At 34.8% G+C, this 26,017-nt stretch overlaps 4 protein-coding genes across 5 annotated transcripts; 2 read left to right on the top strand and 2 right to left on the bottom strand.

Annotated features, from left to right (window-relative positions):
- Nucleotides 1–1,991: 1,991 nt before the first annotated feature.
- LOC132315890 (serine/threonine-protein kinase PBL34-like) lies at nucleotides 1,992–9,400 on the top strand. The gene is made up of 6 exons (XM_059814327.1): nucleotides 1,992–2,832; nucleotides 4,900–5,237; nucleotides 5,375–5,510; nucleotides 6,504–6,640; nucleotides 7,135–7,258; nucleotides 8,005–9,400. Exons 1-6 carry the CDS (start codon nucleotides 2,649–2,651, stop codon nucleotides 8,535–8,537), a joined length of 1,452 nt encoding a protein of 483 aa, XP_059670310.1. The 5' UTR covers nucleotides 1,992–2,648; the 3' UTR covers nucleotides 8,538–9,400.
- LOC132316180 (uncharacterized) lies at nucleotides 9,343–14,362 on the top strand. Its single transcript, XM_059814694.1, has 4 exons — nucleotides 9,343–9,360; nucleotides 10,909–11,390; nucleotides 12,396–13,002; nucleotides 13,780–14,362. Exons 1-4 carry the CDS (start codon nucleotides 9,343–9,345, stop codon nucleotides 14,242–14,244), a joined length of 1,572 nt encoding a protein of 523 aa, XP_059670677.1. The 3' UTR covers nucleotides 14,245–14,362.
- Nucleotides 14,363–16,454: 2,092 nt separating this feature from the next.
- LOC132316179 (peptidyl-prolyl cis-trans isomerase-like) lies at nucleotides 16,455–16,991 on the bottom strand. The gene has a single exon (XM_059814693.1). It carries the CDS (start codon nucleotides 16,989–16,991, stop codon nucleotides 16,455–16,457), a length of 537 nt encoding a protein of 178 aa, XP_059670676.1.
- A 1,807-nt stretch (nucleotides 16,992–18,798) lies between these two features.
- LOC132315889 (protein IQ-DOMAIN 31-like) lies at nucleotides 18,799–24,318 on the bottom strand. 2 transcript variants are annotated; one of them, XM_059814326.1, is made up of 8 exons: nucleotides 24,128–24,318; nucleotides 23,902–23,959; nucleotides 23,246–23,356; nucleotides 22,487–22,720; nucleotides 22,160–22,363; nucleotides 21,285–21,365; nucleotides 19,796–20,879; nucleotides 18,799–19,144 (listed from the first exon to the last, which is right to left on the bottom strand). In XM_059814326.1, exons 3-8 carry the CDS (start codon nucleotides 23,321–23,323, stop codon nucleotides 19,113–19,115), a joined length of 1,713 nt encoding a protein of 570 aa, XP_059670309.1. In that variant the 5' UTR covers nucleotides 23,324–23,356; nucleotides 23,902–23,959; nucleotides 24,128–24,318; the 3' UTR covers nucleotides 18,799–19,112. The 2 variants fall into 2 exon arrangements, with proteins under 2 accessions (XP_059670309.1, XP_059670308.1); XM_059814325.1 differs by lacking the exon at nucleotides 24,128–24,318 and having other exon boundaries at nucleotides 23,902–24,107.
- Nucleotides 24,319–26,017: the final 1,699 nt, after the last annotated feature.

Here is a 26,017-nt window from a genome sequence, read left to right as displayed (position 1 = left end):
CTTAGTTCTAGATTTTGTGTATATATATATATTGAAGCTATATATAATTAATCATGGAGATATTGAACCTATGTATAATTAACTATGGAGATCATCAAAGAATATGTAAATAATTTTTAGTTATGCGTTAGTCAGAAACTATAACTTCAAAATTTAGGATTATATTTGTATCTTTTTTACATAGTTAGAGTTTAGGATTATGAATTACTCAAAAAAAATGAAGGCACCTATAAACGAAATTAGCCATGGACAATTGTCTGATGCATTGTAGAGGATGATAACTTTACTATTTTGATGGACTTCAATTTTGACATGTGTGATTAATATTATGGTAGAGGAAGGTGTGATGAATATTATGGTATAGAAAGCCTATGCATCTTTATACTTTTAGAATGATAATGTTAAGAGGGGAAACTAGCATAAGAAGGAGGAGGGAGTGACGTGGGTGGAGAAAATTTGTCATACAATCTTAAATTTTTTTCGTGCATTCTAGAATTTTAATTCTAGATTTTATCTTGAATCTCGATAATTAAAAAGACATGAGTATTCTCTATTTTAATATATATTATACTTTATTCTTTTTATACTTTATGTTTCCTATTTCAACAAACTAAACTAATTAACTATTGTAGAAAAAGATAAGAACGAATAATTACTCTACTTATAATTTCTTTTTCTCTATCCATCTTTTTCATTATATATATATATATATTCTTTTCTTCACTCTCTCAACTTAAAGCATCTTCAACCGTTGTATATATATATATATATATATATTTTGTAAATCGAATGTGTCATAATAAATTTACACAAAAAATTTAGATTATTTATTTTTAGCTGCAATTGTTGTTTTATAACTTTTGTGTAAAAATATATTACCCAATAACAATTCACTAGTGTCATGCTTGGACTCAACATAATTTTTACAAGCCTACTTAATCCATCCGTGTCATGCGTGGACCGTACATAATTTTTATAAATCTACTCAATAAATGGTTAATTTGTTAATAGAATGAGAAAGAGGGAGGATAAATGAAATATGCTAACGTGGTTGTGTAAAAAGATGTATATTTTAAACAAGATAATATTTTAACAGACTGCTGGATATGCTTTTATATCTTTATTGATATTTCTTTAAAATTTGTCCTACTCAGAAAATACCAAATCAAAATATAATTATAAAAAAGTTTTAAGTGAATTATGTAAATTTAGGTTTTTATTTACGAGAAAGAGATCACTCATTCATATAAATTATTTAATTATATTAGGTTTTGAATTCTATAATGATAAATTTTGCTATTTTTTCCTGTTACCTATATTAAGATATTTTCTATATTAAAAAATTTACTTTTAAAAATACATAAAGTAACCAAATAAGATAAATAAATAGCCATATAATTCAATATAGAATCACAAAACTAAATTCATTAAATATAGCATTTTCCATAATGAAATGGTGTGAAATTTGGTATTAATGAACTTCACCAAATAAAGTATTAGAAAAAATGTGACGAAGAGAAGGGGGTTTTAATTTAAATTATTAACCAAATATATTTAAAAAATAAAATATATAGTAATTTTTTTTAACCAAATAGGATCCAGACCCACTTGAACCCGTTTATAATGGATACAAGTCATAGGAGACAATGAAGTTACTGGATCACATAACGGACCGGTTCTGTTTTGTACAGTGATTGTGAAAAAAAGTGAAAGGGCATATTAAGAACACAAAAGATGCCTCTCCACTCGTCACTATATCTTAGCTCACAATCCAATAAATATTCGTCAAAGATCCAAACGACGTCACATCAATCACTTTAATCAATATGCCAAAAACAAAAGAACAACCAAAGTAACCAATAAGACATCACGGTCAAATATCTTGTTTCACCGCTCGGTGGTTCTAATTTTACCCCTCTTCCCCCAATACCTTTCAATGCTTTCATCCTCTCCTCTCACGCCTTTTCACGCAACTGACGGTCTCTCTCTCTCTCTCCTCTCTCCTCTCTCTCTCTCTCCCACACTCACACACACTGTCTCTATGCTCGTTTTACTTGTGGCCTTGAAAGCTACTTTTGTCTGTCGTTTCTTTCTTTGAAAACCCCCCTTCTTTAGGATCATATTCGAACTCGATAGGTTTGTACAATGTGTCTGTTTTTGGTGAGCAATACTGATAATTCGGAGACTACATTCTAGACTCTAAAGTCTGAGCCTTTCAGTTTCAGCTTCTTTGATTCGATTTTTAGGGTTTTTTTTTTCAATGCTCTGAAGAATTTCTACATTCATGCTAATATGCTAGCCATAGAATTCCCTGGGGTTGTGGGTCACGGTTGATTGAGGATTCTAAGCCCTTTTGACCCCATTCTCTCTCATCTGGTTTGAGTGGCTGCTTTGTGGGTTTCGTATAGTCTTGTCAGTTCTCAAAAGGGTATCTTTCTTTGGGTTTCCCAGAATTTAAATTGTTTTTTTTACTATATATTTTAAAAATTTATTATAAAATGTTCCTATGGTGTTTTTTGATTCATCTTTTCAGTGGGTTTTGATGTTTGGAGTGTTTGAGTTGGGGCAGTTTGATTACAGGGGAGGCATTTGATGTATTGATTTTTATTTTAATATATATGGGGATTTAATTCTAGGGTTAGGAGAAAATGGGGTTAGCTCCTGATGCTGTAAAGGTGGGGACTTGGGGTGTGGGCAAATCAAAGGATAGGAAAAAGAAAGATGAAGATGATGAAGATACAGGGTGTTGGATTAAGTTTAGGTTCTTGGGGAGCTGTATGTCTTCAAGGTCCAATGTTGATAGCTCTATGAGTGGCACTAGCACACCATATGGTATTCTTTTCATCTCAAACCTTCTTATTTTTTTATTTAATTTAATTTTTTTTTTTTTTTTTTTTTTTTTATGATTTTAAATAAAATCATTGCCTCATTTTTGTATGCTGTTATGTTTGTTTTGGTAAATTTGGTGGTCTTTATTTGTTGGAAAGCTGTTGCATTTTCTGATGTCTATCCATTGGTTTATATGAATATTCAATATATTCCATTTCTGTATTTTCAAGTGTATATTAGATTAAATTTAATTATTGATCTTAAGAGCTTGTAGTGGTGTCGTAATCTTTTCTAGTATTTGTTGATAAAGGTTGGTCTCCATAGGAATTGTAGTGACGTTTTTGGTATTCAAGATTATCTTATTCTAATCTTTTGCCCTTTGTACATGTCCATTGAATTCTTATTGTTTTCCGTCGTCACATGTACTTGGTAGTAATGAATTTGTTGATTTGGAAAATATATAGTTGCTCATCATTATAGCCCATTATGGGCATAGTTTTCTTGTTATTATCAGGTTTTCCTGTGAAAAAACTGGAAACTGGTGTCTCCGTGCCGGGACTTTTGTTTCCAAAAGAGCTCTTCGTGTAAATATCACTAACATGTCTGATAACATTAAGTGCATTTCTTATTGTTTTTCTGTCATTACATGTACTTGGTAGTAATGAGATAGTTGATTATTCCTCGATTCATAAATACAATCATCATGAGCTTACAGAGATTAGACAAAGTTGTCCCTTTTTATTCCTTACTTCTTGGTTTTAGGGACAGATTTGAAAATATATAGTGGCTCTCCGTTATTGCCCGTTATGGACATAATTTTCTTGTAAATATCTCTAATATTTCTGACATTATTAAGTGCACATCTTATTGTCTTTCGTCGTCACATGTACTTGGTATTAATGAGTTTGTTGATTATACCTCGATTCATAAGATATAATCAACTTGAGCTTATAGAGATCGGATAAAGTTGTCTCTTTTTATTCTTTACTTCTTGGCCACCTATTATGAAAGGGGACAGAATTGGAAAATATATAGTAGCTCATCATTATAGCCCGTTATGGACATAGTTTTCTTGTAAATATTGCTAAGATTTCTGATAACAAAGGGAAAACTTACAATGTATTTATACTTTGTACCACCATGAGGGAAGTTCTCTGAAAACCCCAAACTTGTGTAAGGGTACACATGTTTCACCAGAATCACCACAGGTTCATACTACAATTTGTGTATCCTAGGTTTGTGCACTAACCATAGCAAGGAGAGGTGTTTACATATCATAGGTTTTCAACATACACTATACTTATAAAAAGAAAAGGTTTTCTAAAGACATTTTGAAACACATGAAGTTATTGGGGATGTTTACTTCACTTCTCTTTTTGTTGCTTGCTTATTTGATTTTCTTGGATTAGTCTTGTTAAGTGAAATGAATCTTGTTATTTATTTACTTGTTTTTTTGGGAGGAGTTGTTGTTACAACAACCCCCCTGCTCAACCCAAAAATAAAAACTCATTACTTCTCGTGGGAAAATGATCCCACAAAATAAAAAAAATAAGCAGGCAGCTCAGACCACATTTATATATTACAATGGCAAAAAATACAATTTTGACAATTTTTGTATGATAATTGCATCTCTAGGTATAATAGTTTCAACAAAAAATGATATACAAGGATGAGATTAATATAATGCTCAAGTTAGCAGGGTCTTGACCTATTATTTGGGACTTGGTGTATACTTTGCGTTATTCTAGAAAAAAGAGAAATATTCTCTTGGTTTTGATCCTTCAATTTGATGCACTAAAGTCCTTATTATAGGTTGTAGGCTTGTGATTTAGCTTTAACAAAGAGTCTCTAAAATTTTCATTTTTCATACCATTGGTTGTGCTTTAGAGCTTCTTATAGATTTACATTTTTTTTATAATAAAGACCGTGTTGGTAATCAATCAATCAGTATGGGATTTCTACAAGTATGAACTTCTAATTGTTGCATTTGCACTGAGCATGTAGCCAATGGTATGCATTATATGGGGGCATCTTTGAGAATATTTTCTGGTGTTTTCGTGTGTAAAACAGAGGAAAGTAAATCTACAAATGATACAAGCAGAGACCAACCAGTTGCTCCAATTGTATCATCTTCAACCACTAGCAATACGGAAAGTACTCCATCGACTCCCAACATTGGCGACGAGCTGAAAATTGCTTCTCAGCTTCGAAAGTTCACTTTTAATGAGCTTAAGTCAGCAACGAGAAATTTTCGACCTGAGAGTCTCCTTGGTCAGGGTGGCTTTGGATGTGTTTTCAAAGGTTGGATCAACGAGAATGGAACCACACCAGTGAAAGCTGGAACAGGGCTTACTGTTGCAGTAAAAACCCTCAATCACGATGGACTTCAGGGTCACAAGGAGTGGCTTGTATGAAATCTCCACATATGTTTTTATTTTTTATTTTTATTTGGAAGACTTGGTACATGTCACTTTTGTTGTACTTAATCAGCTATAATTGATTATTTTTTTTTCCTTCCTATTTGTTGGTTTTCCCTTTCTTGCAGGCTGAAGTAAATTTTCTTGGTGACCTCCTTCATCCTAATTTGGTTAAGTTAATTGGATATTGTATCGAGGATGATCAAAGGCTGCTTGTCTATGAGTTTATGCCCCGAGGAAGCTTGGAGAATCATCTTTTCAGAAGTATGTGACTGAAATTTATTATTTAATATTTTGTACATATGTCTTGCACCCCAATTATTTAACCTTATAGTGTCGGATAAAAATGTCATGTTGCATTTGTAACCCTGAATGAATGGTTTATTAAATTATTTTGTGAGGAGACAGTTGAAAGTTTACCGCAAGAATCTGGCTTATGTTGTGCATATATGCAGTACATTCAGAATACCTTCTGTTAACAATCATCTACTCCAAAAGTTTAAGCTATTAGAGAGGGTGTAACTTAAATATATAAATATTCAACACCTTCCATTCTTATTATTATGTTCTGTGTGAGGGTAGTATGTTTTTCTTTGCTTAGAAAAGGAAATAACTGTGCTCACTTTCAATTTTCATACTTATGACATGAAGTATCATAATCTGTTATGACAATTTCAATTATCTTGATATAAAGCTTGTATTATATATATGTTACTCCCATATTTGATGTTTACTAGTTGTAGAATGGCCCTGAAGTTCTGGGGATGCTTTCTTGATTTATTCTTCACATGAGTTATCTATCCTTAGTTTGACTTTGGTTGCTTCCATTATGGTTAGAGGAAAAAGCAGAAACAGAACTGCATTAAAAAAACTCTGGAGTTCATAACAATTTTATTGGAAATGAATGTTATACTCCAAGCAATTAATTGTATTCCACAAGACATGGAAATTAAACCCTTGGTGACCTTTTACTTACAGAATTATTGGATTCAGACTGTATTTGGGTTTTCAGATCAGAACTTTGTACCAGATATATGGTTAACTGATAGAATCCCAATGAAATTTCAATCCATTAACAGGTCTAATCGTAAAAACGCCAAATTGCCAAAATCTAACATTCCCCCCCTTCTCCCTTTCTCCTTTTGCAGGATCATACGGTAGGAACATTTTAATGATTACTTTATGATTATTATCAATGTTTTTATATCCAGTTTCCAATTTTAGTGTTGCTGGATAACAGTTATGTTCTGCATGCAGGATCGTTGCCTCTTCCTTGGTCTACCAGAATGAAAATTGCGCTTGGTGCTGCAAATGGTCTTGCCTTTCTTCATGAGGAAGCTGAAAGACCAGTTATTTATCGAGATTTTAAAACCTCTAACATCCTTTTAGATGCAGTATGTGGCTCAAACTCTTGAACCATACTATATTTTTATTACATGGACTCGGGTACGTGTGTTGGGTCCAGTTATATAGCTAATCATTAGATTTATCAAATCCCAAAATGCAATGACAACTGAGAATTACACGGCTGAATATTCAGATTATAAAGTTTTCTTCTTTTTCTAAAGCAAAATAATATTTTTATATAACATAGTGTTCAACATACTTCATTTCTTTTGAAGCAATAATGTAAGAAAACAATATAATAAGAGGCTTTTTATGTACAATTCTTTAAAAAACTGGATTTTATTAGATACGGCTATTAGGCACATGTCCAAGGCCAACATGACATGTCAGTTGGAGTAGTATTTCCAGCATGCACATATTTCTTAAACTTGTGTTCGTATCATCCACATGTTTTGATAAGTAATGCACATATTTTTTATATGTTCATATCACATGGTATTTGTCCATTGTCTTATTATGCTTCTTAAACTTGTTTCTCCAGGACTACAATGCTAAGCTTTCTGATTTTGGACTTGCCAAAGACGGCCCGGAGGGAGACAAGACACATGTATCTACCCGGGTAATGGGAACATATGGCTATGCTGCCCCGGAGTATGTGATGACAGGTGATGTGAATAGACTTTATCTCTATTCTTTTCTTTATGTAATAATAACTATTTTTTTCATGTGGCTGACATTTTGCATGTGTGCCCTTTTGATTAATATTATTATTCTTGTGATGCATTACCTTCGTCGTTCATTGGATCCTGAATCACATTATAATCTCTCTCCCTCATGTACCCTTTTTATCTACCCAGTTTCATGGCATTAATACGTGAGGCTAATGGCAGCCAAGAATTTTTCTTCTGTGCATGCCACTCCATGACATCTCTTCTGATGGATTGCTGTTTCCTTTATAGGAAAACTTCAATTGAATGTATCATAATTCCTGATGACCCTTCTACAGTGTCTTTCTCTTGGTGCCGTTAACTTGTTCTCAACATAGTTATAGAATCGTGAATTTCATATAATTAATATATAACTCATTTCCTGAGGCAAATTATATTACTTATGAATCATAAGGTACATTGACAATTTATGCCCATGCTGTTGCAGCATGGTGATCGTGGCTTCTGTTGGGTGGCCTAGGGTTTCTGGTTCAACTCTTTGCATTGATAAAATAAATGGCGACAATTTCAAGATAAATAGAATTAGTTTGTATTCATGTAGGATAAAATATATGAAGTGAGGACATTTAGGTCAATTTAGATGCATCGCCACTTGCAAGAGCAGGAATGATGATGCAAAGCTTCTTTCTGTAACTATCTTTATCTGTAACTATCTTTATCTAATGCTATCCATTTTGTTCCAGGACATTTAACATCAAAGAGTGATGTCTACAGCTTTGGGGTGGTTTTACTTGAAATGTTGACGGGCCGAAGATCCATGGACAAAAGCCGACCAAATGGGGAGCATAACCTAGTAGAATGGGCGCGACCGTATCTTGGAGAGAGGCGAAGGTTCTACCGGCTAATAGATCCCCGCCTTGAAGGTCGCTTCTCAATCAAAGGTGCACAGAAAGCAGCTCAGCTGGCTGCCCATTGCCTTAGCCGTGACCCAAAAGCCAGACCTCTGATGAGTGAAGTTGTTGAATCCCTGAAGCTTCTGCCCAATCTCAAGGACATGGCCTGTTCCTCATCCTACTTCCAGGCCATGCAGGTTGAGCGTGCGGGGATGAATAAAAATGCTAGACATGGCAGTAGACTACTTCAGGCAGGATTGGTATCAAAGAATGGGCAGCCAACGAGGAGCTTCTCCATTCCAAATGGTCCACATGCCTCTCCATTTCACCATAACCATCCTCTCCGGTCGCCAAAGCCCAACGGCAGACAAACACAACCTTAAGTTCATTTCTATTTTTCTCACTTCCATTTCTTTTCCCTTTCGCATGTGTTCTATGTCAAGGAGATGGAATCATTTTGAAAAGCCAAAAAAGGCCAAGGTGGGGTCTTCGAAGATAATGCCTGTTCTTCTGTTTTTGAGAAATGGAATGGTTCAGAGGACTTTTTACTAGTATGGAGGTGAATTGATGCAGAGAAAGCCGTAAAGAGAATCTTGAAGCGCCATTTATCGCATATGGTTTGCTTTGTACATCAAAACTTGGCTGCTCATGTATTCTGGCCTAGCCATTCACTAGGATGGCAAAGGTGATTTGGAATATGATCCAATCACTTTCTTAAATGATTTGAACAATTTGTCTTTGCAAAGTTGCTGACAAGATCATCTAATTGGACTCTAGTTACATCCTAAATAGTGTAATCTCTCCTTGATCTTCACAGGCCAATATCTATAATACCACTAGAAAGAAGAACTTCTGCAATTTTCTAAATGATTCCAAATAATAGTTTGGAGCCTCTACAGCATCACAGTGGATGATGATGCTGGAGTTTGTGATAGTGTTAGAATTTTGAAGTGTTATAGGATTTCGTTTCATCAGGGCATTGCATGATTGGGATTTGCAGGAGATAGCTATATTGTGATCTAGAGGTGGGGAAGGAGGGTCTTATTGGTGGGAAATTTGAGGTTCAATTTCCATCTTCCTTTCTTCTGTTGAGTCATTTTTAGTTTCTGTTGGGAATAATACTGTCCAAAAGTTGCATGTTGCATACGCCATTTTGAATGGAGTTGGGTGCTTGGAAAGATGCCAAACATGGACAATGGAGAGATAGTGAGTGACTAATGTATGGTTGCTCTTCCTTTTAATTAAAGGCGATGGAGAGAGAATCAGTTACTAATGTATGGTTCTGTTGTCAAAAAATTATGACCCATTTTCTTTCATTTCGGTGTGGGTGATGCTTATTGTATCGATTGAGCTTTGGTGGAGAGGGTTATGGAGAATTAGGGGTTTGATATATTTGGGAGTTTTAAGAGTTGATTTTAATTTAGTAATTGTAAATTGAGATAATTTTTAATTTATTGTTATTTTACAATAAAGTGATAATTATTAAACAACACTTTAATGTGAATTTTAGGGAAAATAAAAAAATCACTTATTAAATTATTTCATTATATTTGGAATGCTTAGTTATTAATTTTGTAACTAGTTATCGAAAATAGTGAACAACTTTCTATTTAAAGAATGAATTTTAGGGGATTGATAGAGGTTAACACTACCTTTCTTATTTCAGGAATTCATACTCAAATCAATGAAAAATCATTTGAAGATCATGTATAACCTTAACTTAAGGTAAGCGAGTGATCCAGATAAATAGTTTCTTACTCTCTCTAAGAATATTCCAAGCACTCATTTTCTTGCGTGTCATATCCGCAAGTTGTCGATTAGTCTCGGGAAGAAAAAATTGTCACACTCCCTCACTTGTCCATTCGTGCCACTACCTACCCAAATCAAGCTGCCTTAATAAGAGGTGGGACCTGTGGGGCCCACAACCGTCACTTGTTCAGCATGTCACATATCAACTACAGTAATGTTTACATTTTTTTTTTTTTTTTTTTTAAGATAATGATATTTTGGCCCAACATTTGAAGCTAATTACACGATTGAAGTAACTTTGATCGGTTGGGAGATAGAATAGATGTGAGTCCCTCTCACCATCAAATGTGTCGAGCATATTAAGTTACTGATATAATTTACAATTACTTATTTTTAAAATTTATTCACAATTAATTGTTATGATAATTTTTATTGATTCGAATGTACTAATTACTTGGTGCCACCATGTGTATTTAATATTTACTTTCACTACTAATTTGCGTCAAGCTCAACAATAAAATGTTGGGCCTGAATAGCTGAGGCATATAAAATTTATTTCTTACTTTTATCAACTCCTTAAGGCCGAAATAGGTTACCCAACTTATGCTTTAAGGTCAACTCGGGCTAGGTTTAGGCTATTTTTTTTTTTAAAATAATAATAATAATAATAATAATAATAAAAACTAATTCTATTAATTATGCATAGAATTCAATTTTTTCTCTCTATATATATTGGAAAATGCCAAAGTCTACTTCAATCTCAACAAGAGGAGTACAGGACTTCCACCTCCATGGCACCAGCCCAAGCCAATAAGAGTATTATTTCTATCCAATTTCTATGCATCTTTTGCCTACTTATCATCAGTCCTAGCTCTGCTACACATGTAAGACCCTCTCTCTCAATTACACGCACACAAACACAAACATATATATATATATATATATATATATATATATATGTATGTATGTATATAACCTAATAACTGGTGTTGTGGTTGGTTCAAGTGGCATGAAAAAAGACATTCAGCTGCAGGAGACTGGATAAACCACGGTGGTGATATATACAACCGTAGATACGCCTATGGAGAAACCAAGATCAGCCCTTCAACTGTCTCGAAGCTACGTCTCAAGTGGACATTCTACGCAGGCAAAGACATCACTGCAACTCCTGCAATTTTCAATGGCATCCTTTATTTCCCAAGCTGGAATGGTTATCTCTATGCCGTCAAAGCTGTCGACGGCTCGCTTGTTTGGAAACAAAACCTGCAAAACCTAACTGGTTTTAGTGCACCAACTTTCATTGCTAATGTTACTACAACCGTGTCCAGATCAACTCCGACGGTAGCCGGCGATCTGCTAATCATCGGAATCTATGGACCTGCTGCTGTTATTGCTGTTAAACGAGAAACCGGAGAGCTGGTCTGGTCCACCAGGCTTGATAGCCATCCCGTTGGTACTATCACCATGTCCGGGACATTTCATAAAGGGTCAGTCATGCATAAATTTTTTTACCATTATTTTTGTTATATGTTATAATGACTGTTATTCATTAAATTAATATATATATATTTTTTGGTTCTAAGTTTCTTGTTTTGGATACGTGAAAAGTTTGTATTACTCACAATATAAATTTAGATTAGGAATAATAATTTGCAGTTTGACAATTCTAACTGATTTATATATCACTAATTTCTATTCATAAAAAATTAATTAAATTTATCCAATTATTAATCCCTATTATTATTCTTCTATTAATGCTTATGTCAATGGTGTGCTACTTTGGAACAAGATAAACCCGTACTTTACAAAATTTGACTAATAGACATCTTAACAAGCTATCTGATACATGCATGGTTGAAAATTCAACACTTCACGGGCTAGCTAATGTATTGTTAATTTGTATCTAATCCCTGAAATAAGCTGTTTTAAACTAAATTAAAGAGATTAATTGTTTACGTAATATGACTTTTCAAACATATAGAAAAAGAAGAAATCAAAATTACTAGGTGGCATACAAATATTAATTTAATGTAATCATCAATAGCCTAGAGTTGACCACCAACATCTTGTCTTATCTCAAAAGTCAAATGGACTAGAGAGCGTGCCCTAATTTGAGTTAATTAGCGTTTCTATTTTTTTGTGTATAATTTTGTTTTTTCAATGAAAAATAATTGAGTGTCGACTGATTTTTATAAGTAGGATCAACATTATGAAGTTGTTTGACTGTCGAACTCTATCATTATGTTTTTTAATTTGTGCACAAAATATAACTTGAACCAAATTATGGTCTGACCAAAATTCTTTTTCCTTCCAAACCAAATAATCAATTATTAATTATATGATTAAAAAAACTGTTTCTTGTTGCATTTGCACAAAATCAGATCAGAGATAGTGAATAATCTATAACTTGACTGGGCTTTGGCTTGTGATACAGATATAATAAACTAGCGATGATCGATAATTTATTTAATTAATTACTTAACTTGTTACAGAGGTTTCTATGTTGGAACATCTTCATTGGAAGAAGATGTCACCAGCGTTGAGCAATGCTGCACCTTCCGTGGCAGCCTTGCCAAACTAGACGTCCGAACAGGCGCCATCCTGTGGCAGATCTTCACGGTGCCTGATAACCACGGCGTGACCGGAGAGTACGCCGGAGCTGCCATATGGGGAAGCAGCCCTTCCATAGATATTGAAAGAAACCTTGTCTACATTGCCACAGGGAACCTATACTCAGCTCCTCTACGTATACGACAATGTCAAGAAAGAGAGAACAATCAGACCGTGCCTACTCAACCAGACGAGTGTGTCGAGCCCGAAAATCATTCTGATTCAATAATGGCGTTTGATTTGGACACTGGAATGATCAAGTGGTATAGGCAGCTGGGAGGTTATGATGTGTGGTTCTTTATATGCAATAACCTCTCGGCGTTCCCAAATTGCCCTCCTGGTCCTAACCCGGACGCAGATTTTGGGGAGGCACCAATGATGCTAAGCATACATGTTAATGGAAGCAAACAAGATGTTGTTGTGGCTGTCCAGAAAAGTGGATTTGCATGGGCTTTGGATCGCGATGATGGCGCCATTATCTGGTCTACTGTAAGATGCCTAGCTTAATTCATATAGTTCTTCACACACACACACACACACATATATATATATATATACTTTTTGATCAAAATTGGATATTATATGATATGTGACAACTCAAATCTTACAATACTTGAAGTAGATATATATGTAGTGCAGTTCATACAAACTTTTATTTATACACATTTTCTGTCTGTATATAAATGAAAACTATAGAACATTGATTATATATAATAAGAATTGTTGTGTGGAAGATAAAGCATCAAATATTTCTGAAGATTATTATTTTGATACAACATATGCTACTACTTGCTTAATATATTGTTAACCTTTTATTATATCGTTGTCCTATGTTAAAAAATGTCCTTTCGTGTTTGAATTATGATACCATTTGCGTACAAAATGTCAAAATTTTTATTTAAAATTAAAGAGAAGGCTGGGAAACATTAAATTGTAGGATTTAACTTCTTTTAAGCTAAATGCGTTTGTAATACTTATGTTGACAATGATTAGGAATTTAAGATTAATATACATATATGTGTGTGGTCTTCAAAATGTTAAATTTATTTTTTTAATAAATATATTCATAAGGTACCACACTCATGTCAAACGGTAATTGCTTAATGTTAATGTTCATTAATTCCACGGAATTGAGAACATGGGTACGGTCGGAGAACCTCATCTCATGTGGAGTGATCTTCACTCTTTCTTATGCTGCAATGGATTGAATAGTATGAGAATCCGAGTTCACATCTATGGATTGTTTACAAATGGTTGATGATGCAGGAGAGTGGACCTGGTGGGATTGCTGGAGGAGGTACATGGGGAGCCGCCACAGACAAAAAGAGGGTCTACACCAACATTGCCAACGATGAAGGCAAGAACTTCACTCTCAAACCCACCAACAAAACCACAACTGCAGGCGGATGGGTGGCAATGGATGCTCACACCGGCAAAATCCTATGGTCCACTGCTAATCCTAGCAATGCCACTTCCAATGGTCCGGTCACTGTCGCTAATGGTGTCCTATTTGCTGGCTCCACATATCCAACTGGACCGGTATACGCCATGAATGCTAAGACCGGAAAGATTCTGTGGTCACACGACACTGGAGCCACCGTGTATGGCGGCGTTTCAGTGAGCCAGGGATGCATATTTGTGGGGAGTGGTTATAAAGTTAACCTTGGAAGCATTGCATTCACCACCTTTACCGGAGGTACTTCACTCTTCGCCTTCTGTATCCTCCATTGAATGGTGAAGCTACCTACTCACACTCCTATTTAGTACCATCCATCTCAGTAACAGAAAAAAATAATCAGGCATTCTTAATTCAGATGTGAAGAATGCGTGCAATATATTGTTATCAATGTTTTATAGTATACATGTTTGTATTTATTTTAAGTGTTCAATTATTGAAGTTTAGTGTTGTTTTAAATTAATATGAAGGGGTGTGATGTTAGCTTCTGTTTGGTTGTGGTAAGCTAATTATTGCAAGTTAGCTTCTGTTTGTTTTAAACTAATTCCCAAACGGATGAAGCTGAACCCGTTATGGTGAGCCCAATCCATTGGCTAGGGATTAGCCGTTAAAACTGTCAACGGTTGAATCTCATCTATCCCCTGTTAAAATTCAAAGAAGGGCATCCGATGATGTAATAACTTTAAATTTATAATATAATTATTATATAAAGGTGTTGAATTTTTTATTTAACGGTATTATATGTTGCAACACAACGTAGTATGTTGCAGGATGTTGCATTTCGATCCCCGGAAGGCCAAAGCAAATTTGTACATATGTGTTGAAATGTACAAAGCCCATAACACATGTGTGAGCAGGACCATTGGCCCGAAAGTAGAAACACTGGGACAACTACTCCACTATTACAAAAATAAGTCCAAAAGAGTTGAACAAGCCCAATCCAACGTGTGGCAGACCTTCATGGTGCCTGACAATCACGGCATCACCGGAGAGTGCGCCGGAGCAACTATATGGGGAAGCAGCCCTTCCATTGATACTCACAGAAACCTTGTCTACATTGCCACCGGAAACCTATATATACTCAGCTCCTCTACGGTGAGTATATATAGGAAAATTTTATAGAACAATCATTAGGCCGTTAAATGGAGGTGGAGTATTGAGGTTTAAAAAAGAAACAAGAACAACGCCTTCATGTGTGATACAATACATTCGTTCATACATGTGTTGGCGCTTCTTGAAAATATATGTTCAGTACACACACACACACACATATAAAATGGTGAATGTACTGATGATGGTGGGGGTTTATGGAGGAGGTACATGGGGAGCAGCCACAGATAAGCAGAGGGTTTACACCAACATTGCCAACAGCGACCGTAAAAACTTCACTCTCAAACCATCCAACAAAACTACAACTGCAGGCGGATGGGTGGCACTGGACGCTCGTGCTGGCAGAATCCTGTGGTCTGCTGCTAACCCTAGCAATGCCACTTCCAATGGTCCGGTGACGGTGGCTAACGGCGTCCTGTTTGCTGGCTGCTCATATAAAACGTACAGGATCGATCTACGCCATGAATGCTAATTAAGACCGGAAAAATTCTATGGTCACATGACACCGGAGCCACCGTTTATGGTGGCATATCAGTGAGCCAGGGTGCATTTATGTAGGGAATGGTTATAGAGTGAGCATTGGAGTGGTATTCCAAACCTTTACTGGAGGTACTTCACTCTTCGCCTTTTGTGTCCTCCAGTGAACCTACCTATCCACACTCTTATGTACCTTATCAATATATGATATGAAAAAATAATCAGGCATTCTTAATTAAGGTGTGAAGAATGACTCGTTATCAACTTATCAATGTTTTATCCAATATATATATATAAATTTTTAAGTGTTAAAAGTTTCGATATTTAGTGTTGCTTTAATTAATTAATTAATTCGCATGAAGTGTGCTATGATGTTAGCTTCTCCTTTGATTGTCCTTGGCTTCGTTTCTGGCAAAAATTAAATAGGAAGTAGCTAGATTTATCAACATTGACCAGCAGAGCAATCCCAATATTAATCTGATTTATTATTCCTTTTTAAATGGAATATATTGAACAAATTTAATTATTTGGTGAACATTAATTTGATGTGAAAAATGACTTGTCAATGGAGTTTAAAGAGAATCAAATGCACATAAAGTTATCTTCGAGACGATTTCGTTTCCAATAGTTTCATATCACAGTACTGGAGCACATGTGGTGACACCTTTAGAGGAAAAAAGAAGAATAAGAGTGAGACATGAAAAAAATAACACGATTAACAGTATAGTACAAATCTTCCTTGAAGATGTTACAAATATATATATATATATATATATATATATATATATATATATATATTATTTTACTTTCTAGCTAGCTAGGGTTTCATAATTTTTTTTTTTTTTTTTTGGGTAAGTAGTTTCATAATCTTCCCACTCATATATAGATCCAAACCTTCTCAACAGTGAGGATACTTACCACAGTCCATGACCACAACAGGCTTCTCCATCTTCCCCGATGGCGACCCCAAATTCTCGATGGCCTCCACCACCTCCATGCCTTGAATCACCTTACCGAACACCACATGTTTGCCGTCCAGCTCCTCCGCCTTCCTAAAACAGATCAAGAACTGCGAATTATTTGTGTCCGGTCCGTTGTTCGCCATTGAAAGCATTCCCCTCTCCGTGTGCTTTCTGGTGAAGTTCTCGTCCTCGAACTTCTCTCCGTATATGGACTCCCCACCGGTGCCGTCTCTGGTGGTGATGTCGCCGGCCCGACAGTAGAATCCGGGGATGACACTGTGGAATTTGGCGCCTTTGTAGTGTAAAGGGCGGTCCGCGAGGCCGTAGCCCTTCTCGCCGGTGCAGAGGCAGCGGAAGTTCTCGGCCGTGCGCGGGTTGGTGTCGTTGTAGAGCTCGAAGAGAATTTGGCCTTCGTAGTGACCACCGATCTTGATGTTGAAGTACACCATGGGGTAGGTTGTTTCGTCTGTCATTGTAAATGATTACTCTATGTCTGTGTGTATGTGTGTGAAAACGCACGCAGAGTGTGTGAAGTTCTTGGAGGATTGAGTCGGTCAAATGTAGATGCGTAGGCATCAACGTTTTGGTGTTTCAAGCTTTCTATATGTAGGCATCGAAAATGGTTGGTGTTTGAAGCTTTCTGGAATTGACGGTTGATCTGTATCTTTCTATTTTTGGAATGTTTTGCTTTCGGTTTGGACGCGTGTCATATTGGTGCGAGTCATACTCTCTCTCATGAAGATGAAGAAGAAATGATAACGGTAAACTTGTGAAACTCGTGACGTTGATTTATAACACTCCGTCCTGTTAGTTGACTGTTTGATCAGTTTAATAATTTAAAATAAAATATTAATATATGAAATGAGAAATTTAATTTTACTCGCAAAATGAAATAATCATTTAAGTATTTTTATTTGGACACAAATACGTTATCATTTTAACTTAGGAAGTTCAAATACTGACATGAGATATGAGTAGGACATGATATGAAAATTATGGTAAATTTAAAATAAAAAAAAATAAGACATGAATATAACAGAAAAATTATGGATACGTCAAAAAAATAAAATATAATATATTATTATATATATAAATATTATTAATTTTTTTTTACAATTTTATTTTTGTAATCATAAATAAAATCACTAATTTGAAATTTAAGGTTATATATGTTTGTCATTTTTTATTTTCTTAAATATTTATATATTTTTTAAAATTAATCCATAATATATTTTAAATTGTATTGAATTCCATTTTTGTTTAAAAATAATTACAAATCATCCCGCATATCAGTTTTCAAAACATATCCTTGTCGTGTTCCAGCAATATCGAAATAGTAGATAAAATATTCAATTTTAAGGATAATTCTAGTCATATTCGACACGTGTTCGAGCCGTATTCGCATATCCTATAAGTGTCTGAGCGTTCGATACCGCCACAACACCATACGAAAAGTCTAGTACTTCCTATATTTTAACACACAAATCATGAAATTTACAAATAATATATATTAGGCCCGGGACACACGTGCCACCCTGGCCCAAGCTGGCCCATTGAATTTTGTTTACATATAGGTATATAATTTATAAAATACTATTTTGTGTCCTCTTGAAATTTATTTTTCTTTCTAAAACACCCATGGGCTTGATTTTTTTTTTATACATATAACTATATAATTTGTAAAGTATTACTTTGTGCCACACCTAAAATTAAATCTTGGCTCCGTCCCTACTCTTTTGTAATATTGCATTCTTGAGAGTTTCTCAAAATCTAATAATGCCTTTACTAATCTTTAATATTTTCCATTTCTAAAATCTATTTCACTTTTTACTATTCTGCTTCATATGAAATCAAAAATGCAAAATATAACTTTTTGTCAAAAGGACCCACAATATCCGTATTTTATGTTTCATGTTATTTATTTATTTATTTAACAATTGTTTTTGTAATTATTAGATACCATATGAATTTTGATTTCAGTCTATTGTCTTGTTGCACCGTTAGGGCAAGGAAAACAACATTTTATCCTATTCAACATGGTGCCCCTATAAATAAATTTCTGGCTCCATTCCTGATTGAAACATAAAACATAACACAATGTGTTAACAATAGTTCAACACAGTTAGGTCATGTTTTCGTGCAACAACACATTTTTTGTGTGTGTTGAAAATGTGATACTGTTTATAGAAATAAAGTAAATTAATATATTGCTTTTATATTATAAAAACTGCATCATCTCTGATGATGATAACCACAAAACACTACCTGAGAAAAGGATAATTTAGGAAAAGGTGAAAACAACAATTTGCAGCTTCTAATGTTATACTGTTTATCAACCATGTTCAAGCTTTCACACATCTTACAATGCTCTCTACAGACAAACAGAACAATAAAGAATAAGCCACATGAATGATGTTAACTAGAACCAACACACACTGCAGGTGATGAACATACTGTAAAAAAGTGTAAAAACATGAGAAAGACAGTGGGTACATTAAAACAACTATTATTTTTGGAGTTCCATTCCATATTTTAGAACAGAATTAATTTGCGGAATGAGAACTGACGAAGAGCTGCTGCCAAGAAGTCATCTTTCACCTTCTCCACCCCGGCTGGAGCACCTTCTCTGTTACAAAAAAGTACCACGTGCAAAATCATTTAGAAAAACACAGAAAATTCAGAGATATCGAAACCAGGAAGCTATTGACATTGCAAATAAACAGGAATTCTGATGTCGAAAAATGTCATGCATTTGCATTTCAAGACAATATGCAATCATATTTACAACTTGTGAACATATTATGCTATTCAGATTCAACAAAACTTCTGCCACTACTAAGTTAGGAAAGGTAGTAGTTGGAGAACTGAAACAGGAAAGCTTCTAGCAATTAGAACAAGGAAAAACATAGCTAAAGCTTCCCACCTCAAATTATCCCCGTAAACATTTTTATTCGGGATTTAATTCAATTTTGACTATGAGATCCATTTACGTCTTTTATAATAAAACTTCACAAAACTTGACTATTAATATGAGACATGACTCATCATCATCATCGTCATCATCATCCCCATATGAATGGAGTCAGACAAAATTCTGTGTCTCCATTCCTTCCTAAGTTTCTATTACCCGTCATCCTACCTAATATGTTTTAGTTTCTAAAGTCATTCCTAGTAACTTCATCCCACGTTAATTTTGGTAGTCCATGAAAAAGAGTATCAATAAATAGCATGACAAAAGTAGTGAAAAATAAATTGCAAGAGCTCCCATGAATCCTACCTTTACCATCTCTAGAAGACGACAGTGATTTGTCCATTCTATTTCCCCCTCTGCCAATTTCTTTTACCACCCTCTGCACTCGAGGAGACAGCATGCCCGATTTGCCATTAGTGGAGGATGGCGCAGAATGACGCCTTGCATAAACATTTTCTGCCCCATCCTGATCAAACCCTGGAGATCCTTGTGTTCTAAGTTTTGCCTTTGCCGATTTCGTTGCTGCCATGTAGCTTGGCACGGCTGGAGTGTTCTGTGAGACATTCTCCGAATATTCCTGTTTTGCAGGGAAAGATCTCCTCCTGGTTCTCTGATTCTCCTTGCTGGCTTGATCTTCCTTGGAGCTTAATTCCTCAGTAACCGCGGGATTTTTCTCAACATGCCCTCCATTTTCTAAATGATGCATATCAACGGCAGGATGATAGTCATACAGCATGTCAGTTCCTTCATCCACTGCCAGTGCCTTTGGAGATGTTTCTATGACAGGCAGTTCGGACAGTGTGACAGCTAAATCAATCATTTTCTTGGAAGAATCATCCGCCCTCTGCTCGGAAACATCTGGAGCAGGAGAGCTTGACACTTTTTTTGGACTCTTTTTCTCAGAAGAATCATCCATCCTCTGCTCCAAAACATTTGCAGCGGGAGAGCTTGACAATTTACTTGGACTGCGACGTGGCTTCTCTTTTATAACTTCAGATTTTTCAAAAGCCTCTTTGGTGGTTGCTGAAATTTTTCTTAAATTGCGCTTTACCCTTTCAAGTTCATTTTGAGGATTCTCTTGCACTGGTTCTGCTTGATGGTTCAGAGTTTTCCGCAGGTTACGTCTTGGTTTTTCATGTTCAGTGAAGGAGTGCAATGAACCATTGTCACCGTTTAGTCTAGAAAACTTCCCAACACCTTTTTTTGGCCTTCCTTTTTCTGATTCTAGTGTTTTGATATCAGCCTGATTTCTTTGCGAGTTATTTGGTTGTGCAAGTGGTTCCCAAAAGCGGGATGATGACCAACGTTCTAGCCAGCTCCAAACTGAATTTGGTTCAACCGGATCATACTGGAGGCTCAGGGGCATCGTAGTGTACGATGAAGCAAGAAGCTAAAATAATCAATGTGTGATGCCATCAATTCCAAATTCATATGGTATGCTATATAATTACGAGAAAGATTTAAATTTCTGCATTTATCATTACTTCATTGATTTGATTCTGATGTATATATTTAGTACAATATTCTAATTAAAATATTTAAAAGTATTTCTAGAATCTTTTGATTATCAAAAGTTAAAGAAATATAGTTTCCTAGCTATATGGTGCATTATTGTATATGCATATCCTTGCTGTAAATAGGCAGGCTGCAGAGGAAAAGAAGCCCGAAGAAATTCTATAATAATAATAATAATAACAAAACATAGTAGTGAACATATTGTACTCCTTAAGTGGTTTATTCTAAAGGTAAGACGAATTAAGTTCCCAAGTATCTAAAAAAGAAAAGTTGAATATACCTTGGTCACAAATGCATTTGTAGATAACTTCTCTGGCCTCAGAAATGTAGTTACTCCAAATAATTCCAACCGCTTAGCATCCTGATGAAGGAATATAGATAAATAAATGGAATTATTAGCACAAAGAAACCGCCAAATTCAAAAGTCCATTCAGCATACACTGAAGTTGAGAAAAACAAACAATGAAAATGTAAGGCAACATTTAGGATGTCACATTCTTAAAACTAGAACTTCGGGGTTTCAAACAAGAAGCAAACAAGGTGTCCACAAACTGCACATAGCTATGCTGAGATGAATTACGGGAATAACATGGATAGGGCCTAAGACCAAGCCAAGTGAGAGCAAGAAGAGAAGTCAGAGATGATATCTCAAGAAGAGAATTTTTCAGCGTGGGGTGATTTGGCTCAAGTTGAAGAAAATAAATGATGGATATTGTTAAGAACAAGTAAGAAGATTGAGCCGACCATCGATAATAAGACCGTTGTGACAATAGAAAGTATGGCTCTGTATAAAACAGACGAAAAAATGGGGATTCTCCAACCAATCCTAAATAATTGAGACAAGGATTGTTTAACTGTAAAATTCCAACGAAATACACTAAAATAGGCCATTAACCAGAATGGTCCACATTAATCAACTGCCCTGGGAGGGACAAACTGGTAAAGACCAGATATTTTCCTTTAATTACACAAAGTGCTATTTCATTTATTGTCACATAAAAATCAGGCATGGAAAAGCATCAGGAATAATATGGAAAATTATACACACACACACAAAAAAAAAAAAAAAAAATGTAAAAATATTTTCTCTATTATAAAAGAATTGAAAGGCATGTTACAGATGCAAATAATGTGGGATATCCTTCAAGAAGTTACCAGAAATTCTCTCAGATTGCGATTTTTAAGCACTTCACGCCCAGCATCAGAAAACCGTACCCTTTGACCACGAACCAGAGCCTGAAAGTGAATAATTGCTTTCATGCAATGCAAAGTTGCAACAGCTTGTCTCCTAACCAAGTGCCCACGAACAAGTGCTTGCAGCCTTATGATGCCCTTGAGGGCCCGAAATGCACGCCGAGCCTGAGTAGATATTTATGTGTACATTAGAACAGATATTACATAACTGAATAAGAGAACCAAGCTCATTATTTCCTGCACAGCTGTTCACGGCACTTGCAATGTACTTATGCTAAAAAATATTACCAAGTAACCCCTAAAAGCAGCCTGTGCCTTTGTTGCAGCTTTCTCTTGCCTCGCCGTCTCAGCATTGTTTTCTGAATTCAACCCCATGGTAGTTGTACCATTATCGAACTGTGTGTTTTCTCCACCTCTATCAGTGGTCTGAGGTGGCAGATCCGAGATCACAGGAGGATCGGCAGACAAATATTCTGATGGTGCCTTAGCAAATACAGATACCTTTTTCTCAATTGTAGCATCCTTCACATGAGATGATAATTGCAATTTAGAATTTTAGGTTTTACTTGTAATATTGCTAAGAGTATATTAATACCATAAAAGAAGTACCAGCCTTGTCCCCCCAAAACCCCCAAAACACACACACACACGCGCGCGCGCGCGCAGACTCCAAACTTTCAAATTCATCAAGAAGAAGTGTAAAGCCTGTGAAAATTCGATGTAACACAATATTTTGAGCAGGAAATGGAATAGACAGATGACCGGTTGTTAGCTAATTTTTGAATCCATCTATCAACAATAAACATAAGACCTCCAAACCGTAATTGTCTGAATTGGGGTTTCAGAGCTGTGCTTATTCAGCATAAATATAATACCATGCCATAATTAATTCAACCCAAACCGAAGTTCATGAAAAGTTAAAAACAACACATAGAACTACAATGCCATTCCAGAAAAACAAACATACATGATCTTCTGTACCATACACAGATTGTGTTTAAATGACAGCAGTGTGTATAAATTATGAACAGCTTTCTAAAACCTTACTTTCGAAAAACTAGTTTTCGATGATTTCTTCTTCCTGAAAAGAACAGTCTTCATCCATTTCCCAGGAGATTTCCCCATTGCTGAAAGGTTGCCTTTCAGAGACAGTGGAACCTGAATTACATAGCTACAAGGTGAGCAATTACAAGAAACAAGTTTTATTTATCTGCAAACATTATTATAAACAGCAAAATGAAACAAAAAGGTTTAATCATAAGCCGAGCTCCATTCGAAACTGTTTTAGTATATCAAACAACATGACCTTAGATGTGTACCCATAAAACTGATAACGGCACAATAACTGGTTCAAATAATTTTTCAAAGGCAACAGTTTCACATTAATAATAATAATAATAATAAAAACAAAATAACATCTGCAAAATCAGAACTTATTGAATCATTTTGTCTACCAAATCATCTGCTATGCAATCATCAAGTAAAAAGAGCTAAAATATAAGCACTTATTCTTGTTGCATTCATTAATTCTAAAATTCATACTTAGTAAAGTGTAATTCACCAAAATTTACTCAAACAAGAAAAATAAAAAATTTGAAGAATAATACAAAATCAAACATCAAACTAAACAAATAACAACAGTTGCCAAAAACAAGTAGTGGACAGAGAAGGTCCTAATTTGAGTAGGTTTGACAGAAATGTACCTCAGATCTGCTACATAACAGAGCAATAAACAGTGTTGAGACTCCAGAATTACTATTTCTGGTGGCAAAATTGACAAACAAACACACACATCTTCGAGTGAGAGAGCAAATGGAACAGATTGAAAAAAAAAATGTTACAAAAGAAGAGGGAAAAAAAAAATGGGAACAAAATTGTTGGAGTGAAAGATTGATTGAAATGGAAGTAAATTTAAAAGCGATGGTGAACCTGAAATTAGAAGTTATGATGCAGTGATGGAGATGGACCCATCATCCATGGTTAGATTCTCTCTCTATAAGTATGTATATACACTATATATATATATATATATTTATGTATGTATATTAGTGTATGTATATGTATATAGCTACGCATTTATTCTGTCACTGGGCTTTTAATAGTAGTAAAGTGGAGAGTTGTTGGGACAACTCAAAAACTCAAATTTGAAACACTCGTCAGACTGTATGTTACAACGAGACACCTAACTATATTAACTTACTAGATAACATACGATGTCGTTTGCTTGACTGTCACTTAGTTCTTGGTTTGTTGCTCTATTCCACTGTACTTGACCTGACAATTGAAATAATTCCATAATCATACAACGAAATGTCAAAAAATTTAAGATACAAAAATACAATTAAAAGTGTTACCGTCTATGAAGTCAAGTAATTTAGAATTATCTTGTCAAATACTGGCATTTTAAAGTCCATCGAAGGTATCAAGTAATTTAGAATTATCTTGTCAAATACTGGCATTTTAAAGTCCATCGAAGGTATTAATGTATTGGACTATCGAGATATCTGCAATTATCTCATTAGATGGATCAAATTATTTAATATTTAAAAAAATATATATATTTATATATATTGATTGAGTTATTAAGATTCAACCGGGCATTTGTTGTTGAAAAATCATTCAATCCAAGTATTGTTGGTGAAAGTATTTGCAGGGGCCCCAAGAAAATCCAAAAATATATAGTATAATTTTTTATGAGTTAGGACTTTATAAAAGATTGAAAAATTAATATTATGAATAAAACTATACAAAACATGTTATGTTGACATAACCGACATAAGAAACGTGTGTGAAGAAGACAAAATAAATAAAGTATTAAATAAACATTTGTAAATACATGGTTAAATTTTAAGGAGATAAAAGAATAAGACACTTTCATGTTGTGCACGAAGAATCAAATCACAACTGCTAAATTTTTTGAGCATAAACAAACTTCCTGTCAACCATAAGATGTAATTGAAGCTTGAACAACCTAAATTAATTACATTATTTCAACACACAATTGGAGTATAGAGCACTTTATATATGTATAAATAGTGCAAACATGAATAATTTACATAAGAATAATCTATCTTATTAACAGGAAAGTATTTTAACTTTTAGTCTCCGAGTGTTCTTGGACATCATCAAGCCAAGTATATAGATATATGTGTGTGTGTGTGTATTTTATAGATTGCTGGACCACAGGCATCGATTTGGTTGGTGTCCTGCAATTCAAATTAGTTGCACCAAACAAGTATGACGGACCTTCATGACATACAAACATGGGACCATAGCATGTGAGCCAGTATTTAAACTTTGGTTTACTTGCCAACTGATCTTAGGACAATACTAGTTAGAAAAACATTTTCCTTTGTTAATGTTGATCTTGACAACTTGGGTTTTTTTTTTTTTTAAAAAAAAAAAATGAACATCGACCAAATTGACATTTGAAATATTTTACACCAGTTGACCATGTGCAAATTTATGTTTCATTAATTATAGTAAATACTTTAAATCTTGTCCACTTGGTTGTTCAAGTTTGGACTTGATCGTGAATTCGTCATTGTCTTAATCTAATGTGAACGAAATCAACCACATGAATATATATATATATATATATATATATATATATATTTACACAATATCTTACTTTGACATTATATTGATTGTCATCTGTGTCTTTACATTTTGTGAGAACTTTCAATTCCATATAAAGTTTCTTCAAATTGGAAGGTGGGAAGTAAATGCATGGTTAAATTTTCATTACAATCAGTAATACAACTGGTGATGAAAACCAACAGATGACAACTTGAACAGCCATGGATGCTTTCCTAGGTG

Source organism: Cornus florida, unplaced genomic scaffold (genome assembly GCF_030987335.1).
Source record: "Cornus florida cultivar Cherokee Brave unplaced genomic scaffold, ASM3098733v1 CherokeeBrave_3.0.0_Hap2_Chr07, whole genome shotgun sequence".
NCBI classification, from domain to species: domain Eukaryota; kingdom Viridiplantae; phylum Streptophyta; class Magnoliopsida; order Cornales; family Cornaceae; genus Cornus; species Cornus florida.
This window is presented reverse-complemented; position numbering and strand designations above follow the sequence as displayed.